The 23,639-nt window shown below is 41.1% G+C and overlaps 1 protein-coding gene across 5 annotated transcripts in view; it reads right to left on the bottom strand.

The window, feature by feature from the left end:
* Positions 1-23,639, bottom strand: part of gpsm1b (G protein signaling modulator 1b) — a 316,327-nt gene that overhangs the window by 118,001 nt on the left and 174,687 nt on the right. For all 5 annotated transcript variants that reach the window (XM_073052866.1, XM_073052864.1, XM_073052868.1 and 2 more), the window contains 2 exons: positions 12,831-12,986; positions 605-713 (listed from right to left, as the gene is read on the bottom strand). In XM_073052866.1, coding sequence (XP_072908967.1) covers positions 605-713; positions 12,831-12,986 — 265 coding nt within the window. The remainder of the gene's footprint in view (positions 1-604; positions 714-12,830; positions 12,987-23,639) is intronic.

Here is a 23,639-nt window from a genome sequence, read left to right as displayed (position 1 = left end):
ACCTCCTCTCACGAGTCGTCTCCTCCTTCCCTTTTCTCTATGATCCACTCTCCACTCCTATCAGATTTCTTTTTCTCCAGCCCTTGACCTTCACCAACCATCTGGCTTCACCTCTCACCTTCCTGCTGGCCTGCCCCTACCCCCACCTTTATACTCTGGCGCCTTCTCAGACCCGAAGAAGGGCCTCAGCTCGAAACGTCGACAGTCTATTCCTTTCCATAGCTGCTGCCTGACCCATGGAGTTCAGATCAGGTGATAGTGCTAATAATATCTCAGTATAAGAGAGAGGCAGAGGCATTAATGTATCTAACAGCAGAAGGGCCAGTTATTCGGACTGAATATTTGAGGTAAATAACAAATGAGCAGGAGGAAATGATCAGAGCTTTTCTAAAATGCATAACTGCAATCTGTATTATATTACCTGAAGGGATGGTGGACACATCACAAGGTTAAGCACTTCAATGGAATGCTAAAACTCGAGAAAATAGTTGTAGTGAAGGACTAAATCAGACAGATCTTACAAAGGATCAGGTGCAGGAAAGTGGGCACAAGAGCAGCCTCCAATTCTGTAAGATTTCATGATGTGAGTCTGACAGTTTCTTACCTCTCTGGAGATTTCTAGGTGTCTTGTTGCAAAATGTAGTCCTTGCTCATGGCTCCCAAGGGATACGTAGGCATTTCCTAGACTCCAGCATGCTCTGCCTTCTCCAACTCTGTTCAAAAAGCCAAAAAGAACACCTGATAGCACATTTTCTTGTACCCTATTGTACAACTTTGGATGAGATTAGAATACTTCTCTTATCAAATCTCAAATCCAATAGAAAATATTTCTGATCTCTCAGTTTTACTATACAATAATGAAATATTAAGTGTTTGGCTTTAGAATTCCTTTTCTAGCATAACATGCAATTGCAAAGCTTTTTAAGTGGTTTCTGGTGGAACGCAGCAGGCCAGGCAGCATCTATAGGAAGAAGTACAGTTGACATTTCAGGCAGAGACCCTTCGCCAGTCCTGGCCTGCTACGTTCCACCAGCATTTTGTGTGTGTTGCTTGAACTTCCAGTGTCTGCAGATCTCCTCATGTTTAAGTGGTTTCTATCCTTTTCTGCACAGAGAAAATTATACCACCGGTGAATATGAGAAGATAAATAAAAACATAGGGCCCATTTAACTGCTCCATGATACGTTTTATTACAGACCAGATTCACATGACAAGCTTTGCCTTAATGTTTGGCCTTGAGCATAAGAAAAATCTGACAGAGTTCAAAATGAAAGAATACATCAAATGTTGCATAGATTATTGTGTGTGAGCCTCAGGAAAGTCAAGCCTAGTAACAGCATTTGTTTAGAGTTTTTTGAGCTACAGCAGAATCGGTATCCTACAGCTTTGTCCGACTTACTGTGCAAACAGGAGGTGGAAGGTATGGGTGACAAAGAGAAAATCTGTAACACTTTCTTCAGTTATGTAGAAGGATGTAATAGAGAAATGGCGGCCATTTAAAGGTGAAATTTTGAGGGTACAGAATCTGTATGTTCCTGTTAGGTTGAAAAGAAAGGTTAAAAGTTTGAGAGAGCCATGGTTTTCAAGGGATATTGGAAACTTGGTTAGGAAAAAGAGAGATATCTACAATAAATATAGGCAGCATGGAGTAAATGAGGTGCTCGAGGAATATAAAGAATGTAAAAAGAATCTTAAGAAAGAAATTAGAAAAGCTAAAAGAAGATACGAGGTTGCTTTGGCAAGTAAGGTGAAAATAAATCCAAAGGGTTTCTACAGTTATATTAATAGCAAAAGGATAGTGAGGGATAAAATCGGTCCCTTAGAGAATCAGAGTGGACAGCTATGTGTGGAGCTGAAAGAGATGGGGGAGATTTTGAACAATTTCTTTTCTTCGGTATTCACTAAGGAGAAGGATATTGAATTGTGTAAGGTAAGGGAAATGAATAGGGAAGTTATGGAAACTATGACGATTAAAGAGGAGGAAGTACTGGCGCTTTTAAGGAATATAAAAGTGGATTAATCTCCGGGTCCTGACAGGATATTCCCTAGGACCTTCAGGGGGGTTAGTGTAGAAATAGCAGGGGCTCTGACAGAAATATTTCAAATGTCATTAGAAATGGGTATGGTGCCGGAGGATTGGCATATTGCTCATGTGGTTCCATTGTTTAAAAAGGGTTCTAAACGTAAACGTAGCAATTATAGGCCTGTCAGTTTGATGTCAGTGGTGGGTAAATTAATGGAAAGTATTCTTAGAGATGGTAAATATAATTATCTGGATAGACAGGGTCTGATTAGGAACAGTCAACATGGATTTGTGCGTGGAAGGTCATGTTTGACAAATCTTATTGAATTTATTGAAGAGGTTACACGAGGAAAGTTGATGAGGGTAAAGCAGTGGATGTAGTCTATATGGACTTCAGTAAGGCCTTTGACAAGGTTCCGCACGGAAGGTTAGTTAGGAAGATTCAATCGTTAGGTATTAATATTGAAGTAGTAGAATGGATTCAACAGTGGCTGGATAGGAGATGCCAGAGAGTAGTGGTGGATAAATGTTTGTCAGGTTGGAGGCCGGTGACTGGTGGTGTGCCTCAGGGATCTGTACTGGGTCCAATGTTGTTTGTCATATACATTAATGATCTGGATGATGGGGTGGTAAATTGGATTAGTAAGTATGCAGATGATACTAAGGTAGGTGGGCATTGTGGATAATGAAGTAGGTTTTCAAGGTTTGCAGAGAGATTTAGGCCAGTTAGAAGAGTGGGCTGAACGATGGCAGATGGAGTTTAATGCTGATAAGTGTGAGGTTCTACATTTTGGTAGGAATAATCCAAATAGGACATACATGGTAAATGGTAGGGCACTGAAGAATGCAGTAGAACACAGTGTTCTAGGAATAATGGTGCATAGTTCCCTGAAGGTGGAATCTCATGTGGATAGGGTGGTGAAGAAAGCTTTTGGTATGTTGGCCTTTATAAATCAGAGCACTGAGTATAGGAGTTGGGATGTAATGTTAAAATTGTACAAGGCATTGGTAAGGCTGAATTTGGAATATTGTGTACAGTTCTGGTCGCCGACTTATAGGAAAGATGTCAACAAAATAGAGAGAGTACAGAAATGACTTACTAGAATGTTACCTGGGTTTTAGCACCTAAGTTACAGGGAAAGATTGAACAAGTTAGGTCTTTATTCTTTGGAGCGTAGAAGGTTGAGGGGAGACTTGATAGAGGTACTTAAAATTATGAGGGGGATTGAGTTGACGTGGACAGGCTTTTTCCATTGAGAGTAGGGGAGATTCAAACAAGAGGACATGAGTTGAGACTTAGGGGGCAAAAGTTTAAGGGTAACATGAGGGGGAATTTCTTTACTCAGACAGTGGTAGCTGTGTGGAATGAGCTTCCAGTAGAAGTTGTAGAGGCAACTTCTACAACTTGTCATTTAAAGCAAAATGGGATAGGTATATGGACAGGAAAGGAATGGAGGGTTATGGGCTGAGTGCGGGTCAGTGGGATTAGGTGAGATTAAGCGTTCGGCACGGACTAGAAGGGCTGAGATGGCCTGTTTCCGTGCTGTAATTGTTATATGGTTATATGTAATTTGAGGACAACCATACAGGAATAGACCACTTGAGGGTTATGGAAAAACAACGGTCATAGCCTACACAGCCCACTTTCAATTGTTTTTTTCCTAAGTTAACATTGCTTTGACAACAATGCCACTACTTTTTTGTTGTGTCAGGAAGGTTCAAGTAAAATTGTTTTTTCAGATTAGAGGAGGACCTTAGGAGGAGACAATGGCGCCTAACGGTGACTCCTTTGCTTGCATCTTCGGAAATAGCTCTATTTCCATCTTCGATATCTTTATTTTTCCCTTTCAGGGTTCTTTTGAGGACCCTGACCTGGAGTTACACGCTGACTACAGTTCTTTGTGGGGATGGGAACCACTCTTGGGGCTCCATGACTGGCTGTTATTTGGCATGCCAAGGGTGCAGCCTAATATCTTTGTTCACCTTCAGAGGTTCGAGATTTCGTGGCTCTGGAGACGGGGAGTATCAGAGGTCGGTGTCCAGGCAGGAGGCCAGTGTGTCATGGGACAAGGAAGATCTAAGGCTGTGTGCCCAGGAACCTGAGATCTTTGGGCACATCGCTCAGAAAAAGTGATGCAACGGACTTTTATCATCATAAACCAGCGAGTTGTTTGTTATGTCTCCCCTCTCGCTGTGTAATGGAGACACTTCTTTCTCCCCTATTAGGGGGAGAGAGGGGAGGGGGAAGGGGGAGAGGAGTGGGTGAAAGGGGTTGGGAGGGGGAGGGGAGAGGGAGCACGCACCTGTGGTAGGTTGTACACCAGATGAATGAGCAGTCTTTGGTGTACTGCAAGGCTGTGTCGTTACTGTTGCTTGCTGTACATTTGAGTGCTCAGTGGTGGGTGCCGGTGGGGGAAGGGGGACCGTTGTTTGCTGCTGCTTATGTGCAGGAGGGTGGAGAGCTGAGGGAGACTTTGGGGTTCTAACATTTAACTGTTATTCCTTCTTTGGGGGCATTCCTCTGCTTTCATGCATGGCTGCAAAGAAAAAATGGGATGTGGATTACAAATTACAGCAGGAGATAGAAAAGGCCTGTCAGAAGGGCAATGTCATGATAATCATTGGGGATTTTAACATGAAAGTGGATTGGGAAAACCAGGCCAGTACTGGACCTCAAGAGAGAGAATGTAGAAAGGATGGTTTTTTAGAACAGCTTGTTGTTGAGCCCATTAGGGGATTGGCTGTGCAATGATCTGGAGGTGATAAGAGAGCTCAAGGCTAGGAACCCATAGGGAACAGTGATCACAATATGATCGAGTTTGCTTTGAAATTTGAGAAGAAGAAACTAAATTCCAATGTGTCAGTATTTCAGTGGAATAAAGGAAATTACAATGGCATGAGAGGGGAACTGACCAAGGTTGACTAGAAAGGGAAACTAACAGGAAGGGCAGCAGAGCAGCAATGGCTGGAGCTTCTGTGAAAATGAGGGAAGTGCAAGACAGATATATTCCAAATAGAAAGAAATTTTCAAATGGAAGAAGGACACTACCATGGCTGACAAGTGAAGTCAGAGCCAAAGTAAAAGCAAAACAGAGGGCATACAAGGCCAAAGCTAGTGGGAAGATAAGGGATTGGGAATCTTTTAAAAACTTACAGAAGGAAACTAAGAAGGTCATTAGGAAGAAAAGATGAATTATGAAAGGAAGCTGGCAACTAATATCAAAGAAGATTCTAAAAGCTCTTTTAAGTGTATAAAGGGTAAAAGAGAGTTGAGGGTAGATATAGGACCAATAGAAAATGACGCTAGAGATATTATAATGAGAAACGCAGAGATGGCAGAGGAACTGAATGCGTATTTTGCATCAGTCTTCACAGTGGAAGACGTCTGCAGTTTACCAGACATTCAAGAGTGTCAGGGAAGTGAAGTATGTGCAGTGAAAATTACAAGTGAGAAGGTTCTCAGGAAGCTTAATAGTCTGAATGTGGATAAATCTCCTGGACCTGATGGAATGCACCCTCAGGTTCTGAAGGAAGTAGCTGGAGATATTGCGGAGCCATTAACAATGATCTTTCAAGAATCGATCGATTCTGGCATTGTACAGGATTACTGGAAAATTGCAAATGTTAATCTGCTATTTAAGAAGGGTGGGAGGCAGCAGAAAGTAAACTATAGACCTGTTAGCCTGACATCAGTTTGGGAAGTTTTGGAACAGACTGTTAGGGATGAGATTACAGAATATCTGGAGGCACATGACAGGAAAGGAAAGGAAGGAAAATCCTGCCTGACTAACATACTGCAATTTTTTGAGGAAATTACTAGCAGAGTAGACAAAGGAGATGCAGTGAAGTGCTGTACTTGGATTTTCAGAAGGCCTTTGACAAGGTGCCACACATGAGGCTGCTTAGCAAGATAAGAGCCCATGGAATTAAAAGGGAGTTAGTTACTAGCCTGGGTGGAGCATTGGCTTATCGGCAGAAAACAGAGAGTGGGAATAAAGGGATCCTATTCTGGCTGGCTGCCGGTTACCAGTGAAATTCCATAGGGGTTGGTGTTGGGACTGCTGCTTTTTAAGTACGTCATTGATTTTGACTATGGGATTAATGGATTTGAGGCTAAATTTGCCGATGATACAAAGATAGGTGGAGGACTGGGTTGTGTTGAGGAAACAGAGAGCCTGCAGAGAGGTAGTTTAGGGGAATAGACGAAGTAGCAGCAAATGAACTACAATGTTGGAAAGTATATAGTCATGCACTTTGGTGGAAGAAATAAAAGGGCAGACTATTATTTAGATGGGGAGAGAATTCAAAATGCAGAGATGCAAAAGGACTTGGAAGTCCTTAAGCAAGATACCCTAAAGGTTAGCCCCCAGGCTGAGTTGGTAGTGAAGAAGGCGAATGCAATGTTGGCATTCATTTCTGGAGGTACAGAATATAAGAGAAGGGATGTGATGTTGAGGCTCTATAAGGCACTCGTGAGACCACACTCAAGAGTATTGTGTGCAGTTTTGGGCTCCTTGTTTTAGAAAGGATATACTGACATTGTAGAGGGTTCAGAGAAGATTCACGAGAATGATTCCAGGAATGAAAGGGTTATTGTATGAGGAACGTCTGGCAGCTCTTGGGTTATTTTCCCTGTAGTTCAGGAGAATGAGGGGGATCTCATAGAAACATTCCATATATTAAAAGGCTTGAACAGATTTGATATGGCGAAGTTATTTCCCATGACAGGGGAGTCTTGGACAAGTGGGCACAACTTCAGGAGTGAGTGACGTCCATTTGGAACAGAGATGCAGAGAAGTTACTTTAGTTGGAGGGTGGTAAATCTGTGGAATTTGTTGCCACGAGCAGCTGTGGAGGCCAAGTCATTGGGTGCACTTAACACAGAGATAGATAGGTTCTTGATTAGCCAGAGCATCAAAGGGTATGGAGAGAAGGCAGGGGAGTGGGGATGACTGGAAGAACTGGATCAGCCCATGATTGAATGGCAGAGCAGAATCAATGGGCCGAGTTCAGGATGTATATTGTATATATTCCTGACATTAAATGTACATTTGAAACCTTTATTCACCCTCATGAAACTGAAATCACAAAAGGTGCATCTAGCTTGTATGGTAATATCTTCCTCCAAGAATGCCAGCAAAATCTTTACGTAAAGACCCATCTGTTTGTATCATGGTCACTGTATTAGCTAGAAAATGATATTCCACAATAGTTTGCAGAAAGATTACTGATATGTACTATTTTCTTTGTCAACGTTATTAATCACGGAGCCCTCCTGGCAACAAGAAGTGGCAGTGTGAATTTTTAAAGAGATTTTCTTCCCAATGCTTATCACTACTTTATATTTATTCAAAGTGTGTGCACCTAGTTCCGCAGGATTAAGACAGGTGAATCAATTATCCTTGCCAAAGCTGGCTGAAATAGTCTGACGATATCACTCGAGGGAAAACTTGAGTGTGGGCAAAAAATTTACTTGAAACAGAATGTGCTGAGGAGTGAAATTTTCTCATTCAACGATGATAAAAAGTCAGAAAGGCTTTCATTAATAATTACTACTGAAAGTTTTATCCCAGTGATATGTATGTGCCGTTCCATTAAAGAAAACTACTTTGCTGCCCCATTAGGTCTCTATTCCTGCTTAATGCCAACCACCAGCATCTAGTTTTGGCCATCACTGTGTTGAGGCTTGACCAAACATCCAAACATTTTAAGGTTGATATATTTTCAGAGTGCACTTGCTTGCTGTGAGACTGAACTCCAGATATTAGTTTCACTCTCGCAGAAGAGCTTTATTTACAGATAAGTTGATCAGAGACCACTGTACAAGCTGATGTCTTTAGACATCTTTGTGAATTATGAAGTGCAACAACGTTCAACGTTTTAGGGTGCTTATCAAAAACAATGTACAAAGACTAAAAAAAACTGTAAAAAGCTTCTACTTTTCCTCAAACTCAACCTCACTAAAACAGTTGACAGTAACAGACTACATTCCTTACCTGAATTATCATTCAATTGAGATCATGATGATTTGCTTACAAACCAAATGCCAGATGATACTGGACCAAGTATAATGTTCAGAGTATTAAACAACCTACACTATATCTTTGAATCTAGTTTTCAGTTAACATGGTTAGAGACTACCTGTACCACAATTTACTGGATTGTGTAAAAACATGTAGAACTATAAGCTAGACTGTCCATAGGAGGAAAAATAATTAAGAAATGGATGAAGGTTACTTGAAAAGGTTAACAAGCAACTCTGAACAACCAAACTTCAAGTCAGAAAAATCAGGTAAGCAAGTTACAGGAATAAAGAAGAATACATGCTTGGGTTTACTTTGAGAGGTCAAACTTCACTACAGAAAGGTCCAAACTGAGTGCAGATGCTATTCTTCTATACTCAGTGTTGAGAGGAAGATTTTTCCCTCCAACTGACAGCCACATCTGCTCTTATCTAAAGTGAAGAGTACAGACAAGATATAGTTTCTTAAGGTTGTGATAGCTGGGGATAAGCTCCCAATACCTATTAAATGTTCCCAATGCTGTGTGCTTCAAATAGCCTCTGACAACTAAGTCCAGCTCCTGGCCTTCACATGTGGCTCAGCTACCGAGCCCAGCAGAACAGTTTCTACTGACAGGAAAAAGGGCAAAGGCGGGAAACTAGTTGCTTCCGTGATTGGCAACTCACCTCGGAGAAGGAAAACGCTGACCTCAAACCTCTGCTGCCTTGTGGCTATACCCACTCATGGGGAAGTCTTTGGGAGTAAACACCGGGGGAAAAATCTGGAGCTGGAGTGCCTAGGGCAGTCCCACATTGAGTTCAATGCTGACTGGCAACTCCTGCTCACTGCTGGTGTCAAACTGTTTCGGTCTCTGCCATTCCTTTGGGTTTATCAGCTGTGTGGAGAGGGGGTGCTTGCTACATGAGCAACAGCTTGCTCTCCATATTGCACAGCCCTGGCTTGCAAATCCAGACAGTGAGGAAGCAATAACCATGGTCAACGAAGCCCTCAACATGGACAAGGTATCAAACTTTGAAAATCTCTTTTGTCTGCCACATATGATACACTTAGGAGAATTTAACCTTGTACATTTATGTATTTCTAAACAAAACAAGCCTTAGAACCCGTCACACTCCATATCAAGCAGCAAAAAAAAAAGCAGGCTGCGTTTAATTCTTCAGGGAGTAAGTGATTGCCTTGGTTTTAAAAATAACAAATGACAGTTCATTATATTTTAATTGTTTGATGAATTCATTGTTCTTAGAATTAAAAGAGTTATAAAATTCCATTGTACCTACAAAAAAAAATCCCTGTAGCTTGCCATAAAACTTATTCCAATCCAATACAGCATCCACCATCAGGGACCCCTACCGCCGAGGCCATGCTCTCTTCCTGCTGCTGCCATCAAGGTGGTGGTACAGGAGCCTCAGGACCCACACCACCAAGTTCAACAAGTTATTACCCCTCAAACATCAGGCTTTTGAATCAAAGGGGATAGCTACACTCGCCCCATCATTGAAATGCCCCTACAATCTATGGACTCACTTTCAAAGATTGTTCATCTCATGTTTTTTAAATTTATATATATAAATAATTTATTAATTTTTTCTTTCTTTATTTGTCCAGTTTATTATCTTTTGCACACCGGTTGAATGCCAAAATTAGTGTGGTCTTTTATTGATCATTTACAGTCATCATCTGATGGATTTATTGAGTATGCCCATAAAAAGAAAAGGAATTTCAGAGTTGTATATGGTTACATATATGCACTTTAATATAAATTTACTTTGAACTTTGATGGAATAGTGGTCTTTGTCTCATAGCAGCACTAGTAAATTTACTTGGCTGTGATAAAATTAAATTGACTGGCACATGTTCCATACTAACAAGTTTCCAGTGCTCATAAACAACAGAAAAAGCTTAAGAATAAATCTTAACCAAGGCTCCATTAACAGTCAGCACTTCAAAATAAACAGGGATGTGCTATGTGCCATTACAATATTTGACAACAGCAAAAGCATATTGCTCATGTTATTGGAATGAAAGTCAGAGAATGGATGAAGTAATTTCCAGGCTATTTGAAAAATTCATTTCAACAGACTTAAGAGGGAACAATAGTTAAGTTTTGAATATACTAATTATCTAAATTATCATTTTCATTCAGTTCTAATCAGTGTCTGCATCCTGAAACGTTATTTACAAACCATGCAATATGGCTGTGTTGCAACATAACTCCAGTTCAGTAAGAAAGGAGATCCTAAGCAGTTAACATGTTAATATTTTCTAGTTTAACATTTCCTAACAATTAATTCAATCTATAATTAAATGTCTGCAGTTTAAAATAAAAATATTACATTACAGCCATTGTTTCTTCTGTATACATTGAAGGGGAAGATTTTAAAACATAAAACTTTGTGATGTATAGACTAATATATAATGGTCTCACATGTCACAACATTATGTTACTAATTTCTAATAATATTCTTTTAAAATTTCTAATACCAGGTACTAATTTCTGATTATTTTAAGTTGATTTCAGTTACATAACATCAAAAGGCCAACTGAAGTTTGAACTGTCTCCATTCCTTTAATAGAAGTGGGGGCTCTCACTGACATGTGATAAAATAGTAACTGTCTGCTTCTTCAACACCTCTTCTGGGTAGCTGTCATTCCTGCAGGTTATTCTGTTATGTTTGATCTCAGCAGGCACCAATCCAACTCTCCTGAAACAAACATGTGCAAATGCCAAAAGGAACCATGGAAAACATTCCACCTGAATTCACAAACAGGAGATGATTCCTTAACTCCTCCTGCCTATTCAACTATTTGTTTACATAATTATTGTGCACATCAAATGCTTTTAATTACTTTTGCTTGATATTCCTTTACATTTTCCCTGAACAAAGATACAACGTATCAAAAAAACTTTGATCAACTCATTATTTACAACAATTTGAGGAAGAACTCCCAATTTTCACTATTCCATAGAATGAAAATCAAGCTTCCAGATTTACCTCCAAAACAGTGATATGTTTAGAACTCCATTCACTGGAAGGAATTGCTCTTCTATATTGAGCAAAGTAAATACAACCAAAATTATAATAGAACTTTGATTAGATAGCAGAGAAACATGTTAAACTTATACAGTATAATCCAAATGCATACAACTTGTATTCCTACTGGTAACACCAATAACAATGATATTACCCCAATAGCAATGTCATTAAGAACACAGTCTCAGATCCACATTCTGCTTACCTCTCTGAAAACTTATTTAGTCACCAAAGCTTTAGATATGTAGGATCAATGGAAAAGCTGACCAACGATTATTTTCTCTGGGTTTTGTCATAGGAATGGTAACATAATGCAACAGCTGAGGAGCAGTTGGCAAGATATTACAATTAATTTCTATTAATTAAGATAGCACTAAACGGCGACTCCTTTGCTTGCATCTTCGGACACAGCTCTATTTCCATCTTTAATATCTTTATTTTTCCCTTTCAGGGTTCTTTTGAAGACCTTGACATGGAGTTACACGCTGACTACGGTGCTTTGTGGGAATGGGACCCGTTTTCGGGGTTTCAGAACTGGCCGTTGTTGTTCGGCATGTCATGGGTTCAGCCTGAGAGTCCGGCTCGTATTTGGAAGCCTGAGAATTTCGGGGCTCTGGAGACGGGCAGATCGAGGATCGATGTCACGGCAGGAGACTCGAGTGTCATCAGGGAGGCCAGAAAATCTTTCGCTGTGGGCCCAAGAACCCAAGATCTATGCCATCTTCAGGCACAGAGCTCGTAAAAAGCGATGAAACTGACTTTTTAACCGTAAACCAATGGATTGTTGTTATGTCTCCCGCTCGCTGTGAAAATGGGAGACACATCCCTCTCTCTTTTTGGGAGAGAGAGAACGAGTAGCTTGTTGAATGGCGGATGAAATGTGATAGTCTTTGGGGTAACTGCAAGTTGTGTCTTTGCTATCGCCAGCTCACGCTTGGGTTCGGTAGTGGGTGTGCTTTTTTTGTTGAGGGGGAGGGGGGATTGTTGCCTTGCTGCCGCTTACGCGTGGGAGGGGGGAGCTGGGGGGGTACTTTGGGGTTCTCACGTTTAACTGTTGTTCATTCTTTGGGGCATTTCTCTGTTTTCGTGGATGTTTGTGAAAAAAAAAGCATTTCAGGATGTATATTGTATACATTTCTCTGACATTAAATTGGACCTTTCAACCTTTAATTGGTAGACAACAGATTCAGACATGAAATATGGAAAATTGATGGAGCTCTTAAAGAATTATTGTTGTTGTTCCTCTCTGCACCTTGTGGTGTACCAATCTTGCTGTTTCTTTAGCACCTGTCTGTCTTTATGAGGCTGAATTGCTAGCTCGATGCTCAACACAGAATGGATGGAAAGTGTGCAGGGAGCCGGCCGGAATCAAACCCAGGACCGCTTGCTTTGAAGTCTGGTGCAGATGCCACTATGCCACTAGCCAGCTTTAACAAATTATAGATCAAAGTTATACCCATGTACATTAGCTGTTTCCATTGTACCAAATTATTAATGTACTGTAGCCCACACTAGAGATGAACAAATCAATGTTAGTTGCTTCCTATATAATCATCAGGAAGCTGACCTTCGGATGAACTTAATATGATCAGTAAGAGATTATTGCTGTCAAACACAGGAAGGCAAAAAGTAAGAGCTGATCTCTGTAACAATGCAAGAGTAAATTAAACAAATGCCATCAGTAAATCAAGTAAATGCTAACACCAGTTAACAGATACAGGAATTGAAACAAAGACATAAAGCAGCTTCTACCTGTCATTTAGTTCCTGGGCAATGGAAAGATGTTTAAGGTGGTAGTCAATAGCTTTCTCATAATCTTCCAGCAGAGTATATGTGTTGCCCAGGCTGTAACAAGCTTGAGCTTCCACAGCCTGGTCCTTTAGCTGCCTCGAAATATGAAGAGTTTTTCTGTGGAAATAAAAGCACAAAATCCCTTGACAAACTTGATCAAATTGATTCCTTATAAGGAAATGCACTAAAATCAGAAAGCAAGCATTATTGAAAGAGCTTTTAAAAAATCTGATACCCTAACAGGATCATAAAAATGTTTACAACTCTCCAGATGTTACTTTATTAGACTTCTATTGATCTTTAGTGGAAGGAATAAAATGTAGTAACCCACCTTCTGAATTAGAAAGGATGCTGTGCCCTGTTCTCTGCCAGTACATCCAAAGGCAGATAACTTGGCCACGACCACAATTTTGCTAGGTGCAGATTGCTGTGGCTAAACTACTTGATGAGCTTCACAGCACTGGTAATTTTATATGGTTGTACAGTGCTCTGGAGCAGGCTTTTGCCTGATCATTTATAAGTGCGTTCCAGGTTCATTTACTCTTTCTCTTCACTGCTGAATGTTTAAAGCTATCACGTACGCAGAATCAGCAAGCTTGGCTAACTACTGGCATGTTATCCAGCATAAGCAGTTCTGACTCCCACAGGAAGATTTCTGCAAGTTTGAAATAAATTGATTTCTATAATGTGCAATAAAGAACAAGAGGTAAGAAGTGGCTGGGAGTGGGACATGTGCACAGGGGAAGAGAAAGGAGGGGAGGAAAGGGAGCAGGGATAGGAGGAGAGTAAATGAGCCTTCATACACGCCACCGGCTGGCTTGTATTTTGGATATGACTTAAGCCTTTCACTAACCATGGCAAACCTCTGTGACAGTTCAAACACATCTTAAAATAAATGACAGTTCAGCAAGGGTATGAAATTAAATAGATACCGTCTGTCCGTCCTTGCAAATGAGTATAAAGGAATTCTTGCCACAAATTTGAAATGGACCAAGGGAGTTCCCCCCACTTTTCTAGCCAGTGAAGTTAAGAGGCTTGGAGGGAGAATATCACATGTCAGAGCCTAAAGAGATTGGACGACTCAGTAGGATGGTGGTTTGCATAATGGTTTTGCAGTACAGGCGACCCGGGTTCAATTCCCGCTGCTGTCTGTAAGGAGTTTGTACGTTCTCCCCATCACCACGTGGCTTTCCTCCAGGTGCTCCAGCTTCCTCCAAAAGTTCAAAGACAGTCAATAGGTCATTGTAGATTGTCAAGTGATTAGGCTAGTATTATATCGCAGGATTGCTGGGTGGCGAGGGTCAAAGGGCCGTTAGGGCTTATTCCGCGCTGTATCCCAATAAATAACAAGTAACAGCAGAGTACCAATTGTGAGGCAAAGGAATCTGGGGTTACAAATTTATTCTGCCTCAGAAAACACAAATATTTTAAAGTATATAGAAATAAGTCTCGATACTATCAAGCTTACGATCCTTTCACTGAGCAGAGATTTCCCACCAAAAAGCAATTATTCAAAGCGCTTAACTAAGGTTTGTGAGAATTTCTGAGGCTCCTTCACAGAAATAACCAGTTTCTGATCAACCAGTGAATGACGGCAAAACATAAACACAAGAATTAAGTTCAACCACTCTCTGCTGCAGGTGGAGGTTCTCACTTGCTATAAAAGGGCATCAATCATTCTGGCGCCCAAGAAGAGAAGGACGAGCTGCCTCGACAATTATTATCCAGCAGCACTTACAAGTACTATGTTAAACTGCTTTCAGAGGTTGGTCATGGCTAGAATTAACCCCTGCCTGAGCAAAGACCTGCTCCTGCCACAATAGGTCTACAGTGAATGTGCTCTCACTGGCTCTCCAATCGGTCTTGGATCATCTGGACAATAGCAATAGCTATGCAAGGCTGCTGTTTATTGATTACAGCTCAGTGTTCAACACCATCATCCCCCTCAGTACTAATCAACAAGCTTCAAAATCTGGGCCTCCGTACCTCGCTCTAGAATTGGACTTCCTCATCAAGAGACCACAGCTTGGATCAATAATAACATCTCTTCTTTGCTGACAACCTGCACAGGCGCAACTCAAGGCCCAAGCTTAGCCCACTGTTGTACTCTCTCTACACTCGTGACTGTGTGGCAGGACACAGTTCAAACGCTATCTACAAATTCAGCACTGACACAATTACTGTTGACAGAATCTTAGACAATGTGTACAAGAGTTTTTACACCCCTTTGTCAGAGTTCAATCTTGGTGTCCTCTGTACGTCCTCCCTGTAGAATGCATGGGTTTTCACTGGTGCTCACAGTCCAAAGAGTGGGTTCATTGGTCATTGTAAATTCTCCTGTGATTGGATTTGGGTTAAACCATGGTTGTCAGGGTTGCTAGGCAGTGGAGCTCAAAGGGCTGGAAGGACCTATTCAGCATTGTATCTCTGAATAAAAATATAGTGAGATAGATTTACTGGCTATTTCAACAACCTTACACTCAACATCAGTAACACCAAGGAACTGATTATGGACTTCAAGAAGGGGAAGTCAGGAACACACATCAGTCTTCATCAAGAGGTTAATGGTGGAGAAGTTGAGCAATAGGCAATAGGAGCAGGAGTAGGCCATTCGGCCCTTCGAGCCAGCACCGCCATTCAATGTGATCATGGCTGATCATCCACAATCAGTACCCCGTTCCTGCCTTCTACCCATATCCCTTGACTCCGCTATCTTTAAGAGTTCTATCTAACTCTTTCTTTAAAGCATCCAGAGAATTGGCCTCCACTGCCTTCTTAGGCAGAGCGTTCCATAGATCCACCACTCTCTGGGTGAAAAAGTTTTTCCTCAACTCCGTTCTAAACGGCCTACCCCTTATTCTTAAATTGTGGCCTCTGGTTCTGGACTCCCCCAACATCGCTAACATGTTTCCTGCCTCTACCGTGTCCAATCCCTTAATAATCTTATCAATCTTATATGTTTCAATCAAGCTTTAAGTTCTTGGGTATCAGAATCTCAGAGGATCTATCCTCGGCCCAAACACATGAAGGAGGCATGCCAGCAGCTATACTTCATTAGGAGTTTAAGGGGATTTGGTAGGTCACCAAAGACTCAAGCAAAGTTCTACAGATACACCGTGGCGAGCGTTCTGGTTGGGTGCATCACTGTCTGGTATGGTGGTGCCAATGCACAAGATAGAAAAAAGCTGCGGACTCAGCTCCCTCCCTCCATTAAAGGACATCGTCCAAAGGAGGTGCCCTAAGAAGCTGCATCCATCATCTTCTCATTGCTACTGTTAGGGAGGTGGTACAGGACTCTGAAAAGACACACTCAGCATTTTAGGAATACATATAGTACTTTTTTTATTATTCTGTACATTATGTAAATAAATAAATAAATAAATATTAAATTGAACTAGTGCAAAAAGAGAGAGAAAATACTGAGGTAGTGTTCATGGGTTCATTGTCCATTCAGAAATCTGAAGGCAGAGGGGAAGAAGCTGTTCCTGAAATGATGAGAGTGTGTCTTCAGGCTCCCTCTTGATTGCATCGATGAGAAGAGGGCATGTCCTGGGGAGGCTAGTGCCCATGATGCTGCTGACTGTGTTTACAAGCTTTCTGCAACTTTTTATGATCCTGTGCAGTGGCCTCTCCATACCACAAATGGTGATGCAATCAGTTAGAATGCTCTCCATGGTACATCTGTAGAATTTGCAAGCATACCATTTGGTGGCATACCAATTCTCCTCAGACTCCTAATGAAATATAGCCAATGTCATGTCTTCTTTGTAACTGCATCAATATGCTGGGCCCAGATAAATACTCAGAGAAGTTGACATCCAGGAACTTGAACCTGGTCACCCCTTTCTACTGCTGATCCCCTGATGAGGACTGGTGTGTGTTCCCTTGACTTCCCCTTCCTGAAGCCCACAATCAATTCTTTGGTCTTACTGATACTGAGTGCAAGGTTGTTGTTGTGACACCACTCAACCAGCCGATTTACAATATCTCAATGCATGAACACTATCTCATTATTTTGCTCTCTTTTTGCACTATTTATTTATTTTAATTGCACGTTGTAAGTTATAGCCATTTTTATGCATTGCATGGTACTGCTGCCACAAAAGAACAAATTTCACCCCATATGTTAATGATAATAAACCTGATTCTGATTCAAAAGCCAAATTACCTAACATCCCATCATCCACTGTTGCTGGGTAAATCAATCCTGAATGTGTTTTTTTTGGTAGATTTACTGAAATTCAATTTCAAATTAAAAAACAGTCAGGCACACTCACTCACTTTATTAAATCTGTTCCACAACCATATTACTCCTGGGAGCTCAAAACAATTCACTGTTTGTATTGAATTTCCAATGGTTACAAATATAAGGCAGTTTTAAGCAGAAGGAACTGGTATTGAACAGAAATAATGTGTTGACATATCATTCTTTATACCAGCACACAACATTCAGATGAGGTACCAATTTGCTCAGACCCCTCTCTCTAAGCATTTGTTAAAATAGATCTCCTATGTTACAACTCAAATACAGACATTATTAAGTGTTCGTAGATCAATTTCTTCACCTTTAACGTTTGCCTCTCATGTGGATGTCTCATCTCCACACAGTACATCTCCAACTCATCTGCGTCGTTCTGCCTTATCTCCTGAGATATCGCACAAACAGCTATTGACCATATTCCTCCCACCTCGTCTCCTGTAAGTACTCCATTCCATTCCCCCAGTTCAACTGTTACTGTTGTATTTGCTCTGACAATGAAACTTGCTGTACAGGTTCTGATGAAATGACCTTCTTCTGAATCATAGCTTAACCTCTACCATAAAACACAGACTTGATTGCAACTTACCTATTTCCTCAATCTCTGGTCAGCCCCTCTCCAAAACCAACAGTTCCCTGGTTCTTACCTTCAACTCTGCCAGCGTTTGCATTCAACTGATTATCCACCTGCTCCAGTAAGATTCCACCACACAACACATATTCTTCTGCCCCTTCAACATTTCATGGGCTCGGTCCCTTCATAACCTCCTGGTCAATCCTTCTGTTCCACCAACCATTCCCACCCTTATGGCACATGCAACACTTGTCCTTTCATCTCTTCTCTCACTATCATCTAGGGACTCAGTCCGAGTGAGGCAGCGATTTACATGCACTTTTCTAATCTAGGGTGCCGCACTTGGTGCTCACAACGTATACCAGAAAAATCAAACGTAGATTAGAGACGGCTCTCTGGAGAATCTGGATTCTTACAGGAGGAGAGACCCTGAGCCTCTGATTGTCCAGCACTTTAATTCTCTATCTCACTGACACTTTCAGCTGTCCATGGGTTCTTGCAGATAAGGCCCAATCCTGAAGAGCAACATCTCATTTGGCTTTCAAGAAGGAGCTAGATAGGTATCTTATGGATAGGGGAATCAAGGGATATGGGGATAAGATAGGAACCGGGTATTGATAGTAGATGATTAGCCATGATCTCAGAATGGCGGTGCAGGCTCGAAGGGCCGAATGGTCTACTTCTGCACCTATTGTCTATTGTCTGGGCACATTGCAGACTTCAGGGTTTAACTCAAATTCTCCAGCTTTAAGTAGTTTACTCTTTTGTTCTGTCTGCATCAGAATTGCATTAATATATCTATATCCTTCTGCTCTTTTCTCCCTGATGAGCACATCAGCTTCCCTCTTGAATGCTTCTGTTATCTCATTCAACTGCTCCTTGGGGCATGTTCCATGCCGTTTCCACACTCGAGCTAATGAAGTTGCTTTCAACTGATTAACTGATGATCATCACAACTTACACTATCATATCCTTTCATAACGTTGACACTACTCAAGCAAAACTCAAGATTCATCTATCCTGCTTGAGAGTATAAACTCTATTTACTGTTCCTTAACAGAGTATATTTTCTTTAAATTTTATTTAATAAGCAAATTATTGACTCTGTCTGCTTTCATAATTATGCACAGCACCAGAGTTCAAAATAAAGTTAACAGTGTAATTTTATGGTTAAAACAAAACCAAAAAGTTCCTTTCCATAAAATTTCATAAATATATTAACTGCAAAGATCTGGATTTAAAGAGAGATGACAAGATTCTTATATCTAGATCATGGAATCAGCTCCTTTGACAGCAAATGAAGAATGAGTAGGAACAAGCCACATCTGAAATTAGACCAGTGGGATTAGGAAATGGGGATTGGGATGAGAATTGGGAACCAAAACCTAGAAAGAGAACTCCGCAATCTTCGGATTTAAAGAGGTAGATTCTTGGTGGGGGGGGGGGGGGGTGGGTCTATATGTCCAGAAATCAAACACTCAAACTTAAAAAGCAGTAGAAGATAATATGCCTTAATAAACATGCTTTCATTTTTAGGGAAAGCATTAAAGTAATTTCCAGTAAATCAAGCTTGCTCATAACTAGTAAATTACAGTGCCAGTCAAATGTTCCTTTGCAGCCCACAATTTCAAGATGTATTTTTAAGGCTACGCTGCAATTTTTCCAGCACCTGCAGAATCTCTTGTGTAAATGAAGAACGCTTTTTCGCCAAGGATGTAGTTTTGCATAATTACAAATTAGTTCACTGCTGTAAACTGTTCCTGTGTAATTTAAAGGTAAACTCCAAATCCAGCAGAATGGCACTGCTGTAAAACTGGAGAGGCAGTCACTTCTAACATTGACAGAACATCATGGATTTGCATTTCTTCTTTAAGACTTCCTTTAATGATTCAATATCCACTGAACTATTTAAGTAGATCATCTAACCCAGCATTCCTAATAAACCTCTGAAGAACGTTGGATGGATACAAGTACCAGTTCCCAAGGACCTGCTAAATCAAGGCTTCTTCCCATCTTCCAGATGAAGAAGACAGAACTGTTGGGGCAACTTTAAAGAAGAGCTGGGATGTACTTCCTGGGTCTTGGTCAGTGCCACCCACACTCCCAACAATCAATACAAATGATTATTTCGTCTTTATCATCCTCACGCCAGTGTTAATTAGTTGTCACATTTCCTACACAGTTACTGCTCATCTCCGGTGCCAAAGCGCCGGTAATGAGCAATAACACCAAGAAGTTGTGACACATACCATAGAAATGTTTAGATAGATAGATACTTTATTCATCCCCATGGGGAAATTCAACATTTTTTCCAATGTCCCATACACTTGTTGTAGCAAAACTAATTACATACAATACTTAACTCAGTAAAAATATGATATGCATCTAAATCACTCTCTCAAAAAGCATTAATAATAGCTTTTAAAAAGTTCTTAAGTAGTTTACTTAAATACATTAAATACAAACAACCCCGGCACTTTAACATATCTTACTCCTGGCGGTTGAATTGTAAAGCCTAATGGCATTGGGGAGTATTGACCTCTTCATCCTGTCTGAGGAGCATTGCATCGATAGCAACCTGTCGCTGAAACTGCTTCTCTGTCTCTGGATGGTGCTATGTAGAGGATGTTCAGGGTTTTCCATAATTGACCGTAGCCTACTCAGCGCCCTTCGCTCAGCTACCGATGTTAAACTCTCCAGTACTTTGCCCACGACAGAGCCCGCCTTCCTTACCAGCTTATTAAGACGTGAGGCGTCCCTCTTCTTAATGCTTCCTCCCCAACACGCCACCACAAAGAAGAGGGCGCTCTCCACAACTGACCTATAGAACATCTTCAGCATCTCACTACAGACATTGAATGACGCCAACCTTCTAAGGAAGTACAGTCGACTCTGTGCCTTCCTGCACAAGGCATCTGTGTCCTTCTGTGTGCTCATTTCTCAAGGATATTTCCTCTCTGACAAATTTGTACTTCTTCAGAATTGCAAGTTCATCCTCACTGACAAATCCATGCATCGCTCCTTCGGAATTGCAAGTTCAATCATCCAACCTATAGCAGCCAATTCTAACCAAACCAATTGTCTCTGCTAGGGAGCCCCACAGATTTGTTATACTTATATGACACGCTCTCAGCTCCAATGATTTCTCCAAAGTCGAAGATATGTATTTGATTATTTATTAGCAGTTAGCAAATATACAACCCTGAAACAATGAAACTAAGCAAAATTCAGCATAATTGAGTGGTCAACAAAAGATATGACATCCGGTGGTCCCCAGCCACAAACTGCATAATTACTTATTCCCTTCAATTTTATCATGCCCCCACTCGTGACTAGTTTCCATAAAATACAACACAGAATACAAAGCAGATAGAGAACAGGTGTATGGCATTTTTAACATCATTTAACTGTAAACAAAATTAACAGTAATGTGACTGAGACACTACATAGCCAGGAATTCTCCATATATAACATACAACTTCCTTCAGCATTTGGCAACTTCCAAACAGCCAGAGGTGAGATTAAACAGAATTTCTATTTTAAAGAGGTTGTTACTATCTGCAAAGTACCACTTGTAAAGATTGTGAAAGCAGATTTAAAAGCAAATTTCAAAAGTGAACTGGTTAAATGCTTGCCAGGAAGATATTTTCACAGGGAAAATGTAGATGCATGAGATTAAGTGGATAACTCTTTCAGTCAGCACATGGCCCTCGTGTGGGCAACTTTAACAATATATCCTGCAATATTTGACAGCTGGTTATTTTTGTGTAGCAAGTTATTAGGGAAAACCCCAAATGTCGAAGTGCTGCTGAATTTTACAACACTGCTTTTAGATTTCGATATTGATTCCCCTTAATATTCAATCCAGCTGAATAATGTTAAATGAAGATGCACTTCTGCAATTCATTTCAGTAATGCAAAGATTTTCCAGAGGAAAAAATTGACCTGAGCCTTTCTAATTTGACTTTTTATTTGGCGAACTCATCCACTGAAACAACACATACAAATCAGTCACACTGGTGTGATTAGGGTTGGCGTGTTTGTTCAGAGACGTTTCATCACATTATCTGCCACCAATTACAAATATAAACCTTTAATTCTTGAAGATTCCAGAACAGGGGATCCTAACCTGGAGTCACGGACTGCTTGCTTAATGGTGTTGGTCCATGGCATAAAAAAGGTTGAGAACCCCTGTCCTAGAATTATGCTTGAAGGTTTCTTGCCCCTGGGGAGAACAGTTGGTACTCTACTGACAGATACATAATACAATAACTAGGCCAACTGTGACACAACTATTCATTACAACCATGACAGGGCTAATTGTTGTCCTGAAGAGCTTTCCATCTCATTTCTCAGAACCTTGAAATCCCCTGCAATCCAACCATTTATCTCAGTCTTTAACAAGAGTTCTCAACCTGGACTCCATGGACCCCTCAGTTAATAGTATGGATGCAATGCATGAAAAAGGTTGGAAACCCCTGGTCTTGAATATACTTGATGATTCGAAAGTTCAAAGTAAAATTTATTAACAGAGTACATACATTTCACTACATAAAATCTTGAGATTCTTTTTCCTGCGGGCATACTCAGCAAATCTATAGAATAGTAACTGTAAACAGGATCAAGAACATAGAAGACAACAACCTTGCAACTGCAAATATAAATAAATAGCAATAAATAATGAGAGCATGAAGTAACAAGACAAAGAGTCCTTAAAGTGAGATCACTGGTTGTGGGAACATCTCAATAGGTGAGTGTAATTATCCTCTTTGTTCAAGAGCCTGATGATTATGGGGTTCTTGAACTGTTCTTGAACCTGGTGGTCCGAGTTCTGAGACATTTGTACCTTTTGCCTCATGACAGCAGCGAGAAAAGAGCGTGGCCTGAGTAGTGAGGATCTTTGCTGATGAACGCTGCTTTCCTACGACAGTGTTTCATGTAGATGTTCATAATGATTGGGAGGGCTTTACCTGTGATGTATTGGGCCGAAATCATTACCTTTTGTAGGATTTTCCATTCAGCCATCCAGCCCAAGATCTTAAGGCACAAACTAACGGAGATGGGAGTAGACTCTCACATGGTGGATTGGATAGTGGACTACTTGACAGATAGACCTCAGTATGTGCAGTTGGGAGACTGTAGGTCTGACACGGTGGTCAGCAGCACAGGAGCGCCGCAGGGAACCGTACTCTCTCCGGTCCTGTTCACCCTGTACACATCAGACTTCCAATATAACTCAGAGTCCTGCCATGTGCAGAAGTTCGCTGATGACACGGCCATAGTGGGGTGTGTCAGGAATGGACAGGAGGAGGAGTATAGGAAACTGATACAGGACTTTGTGATATGGTGCAACTCAAACTACCTGCGTCTCAATATCACCAAGACCAAGGAGATGGTGGTGGACTTTAGGAGATCTAGGCCTCATATGGAGCCAGTGATCATTAATGGAGAATGTGTGGAGCAGGTTAAGACCTACAAGTATCTGGGAGTACAGTTAGACGAGAAGCTAGACTGGACTGCCAACACAGATGCCTTGTGCAGGAAGGCACAGAGTCGACTGTACTTCCTAAGAAGGTTGGCGTCATTCAATGTCTGTAGTGAGATGCTGAAGATGTTCTATAGGTCAGTTGTGGAGAGCGCCCTCTTCTTTGTGGTGGCGCGTTGGGGAGGAAGCATTAAGAAGAGGGACGCCTCACGTCTTAATAAGCTGGTAAGGAAGGCGGGCTCTGTCGTGGGCAAAGTACTGGAGAGTTTAACATCGGTAGCTGAGCGAAGGGCGCTGAGTAGGCTACGGTCAATTATGGAAAACTCTGAACATCCTCTACATAGCACCATCCAGAGACAGAGAAGCAGTTTCAGCGACAGGTTACTATCGATGCAATGCTCCTCAGACAGGATGAAGAGGTCAATACTCCCCAATGCCATTAGGCTTTACAAT

Source organism: Hemitrygon akajei, chromosome 7, assembly GCF_048418815.1.
Source record: "Hemitrygon akajei chromosome 7, sHemAka1.3, whole genome shotgun sequence".
NCBI lineage: Eukaryota > Metazoa > Chordata > Chondrichthyes > Myliobatiformes > Dasyatidae > Hemitrygon > Hemitrygon akajei.
This window is presented reverse-complemented; position numbering and strand designations above follow the sequence as displayed.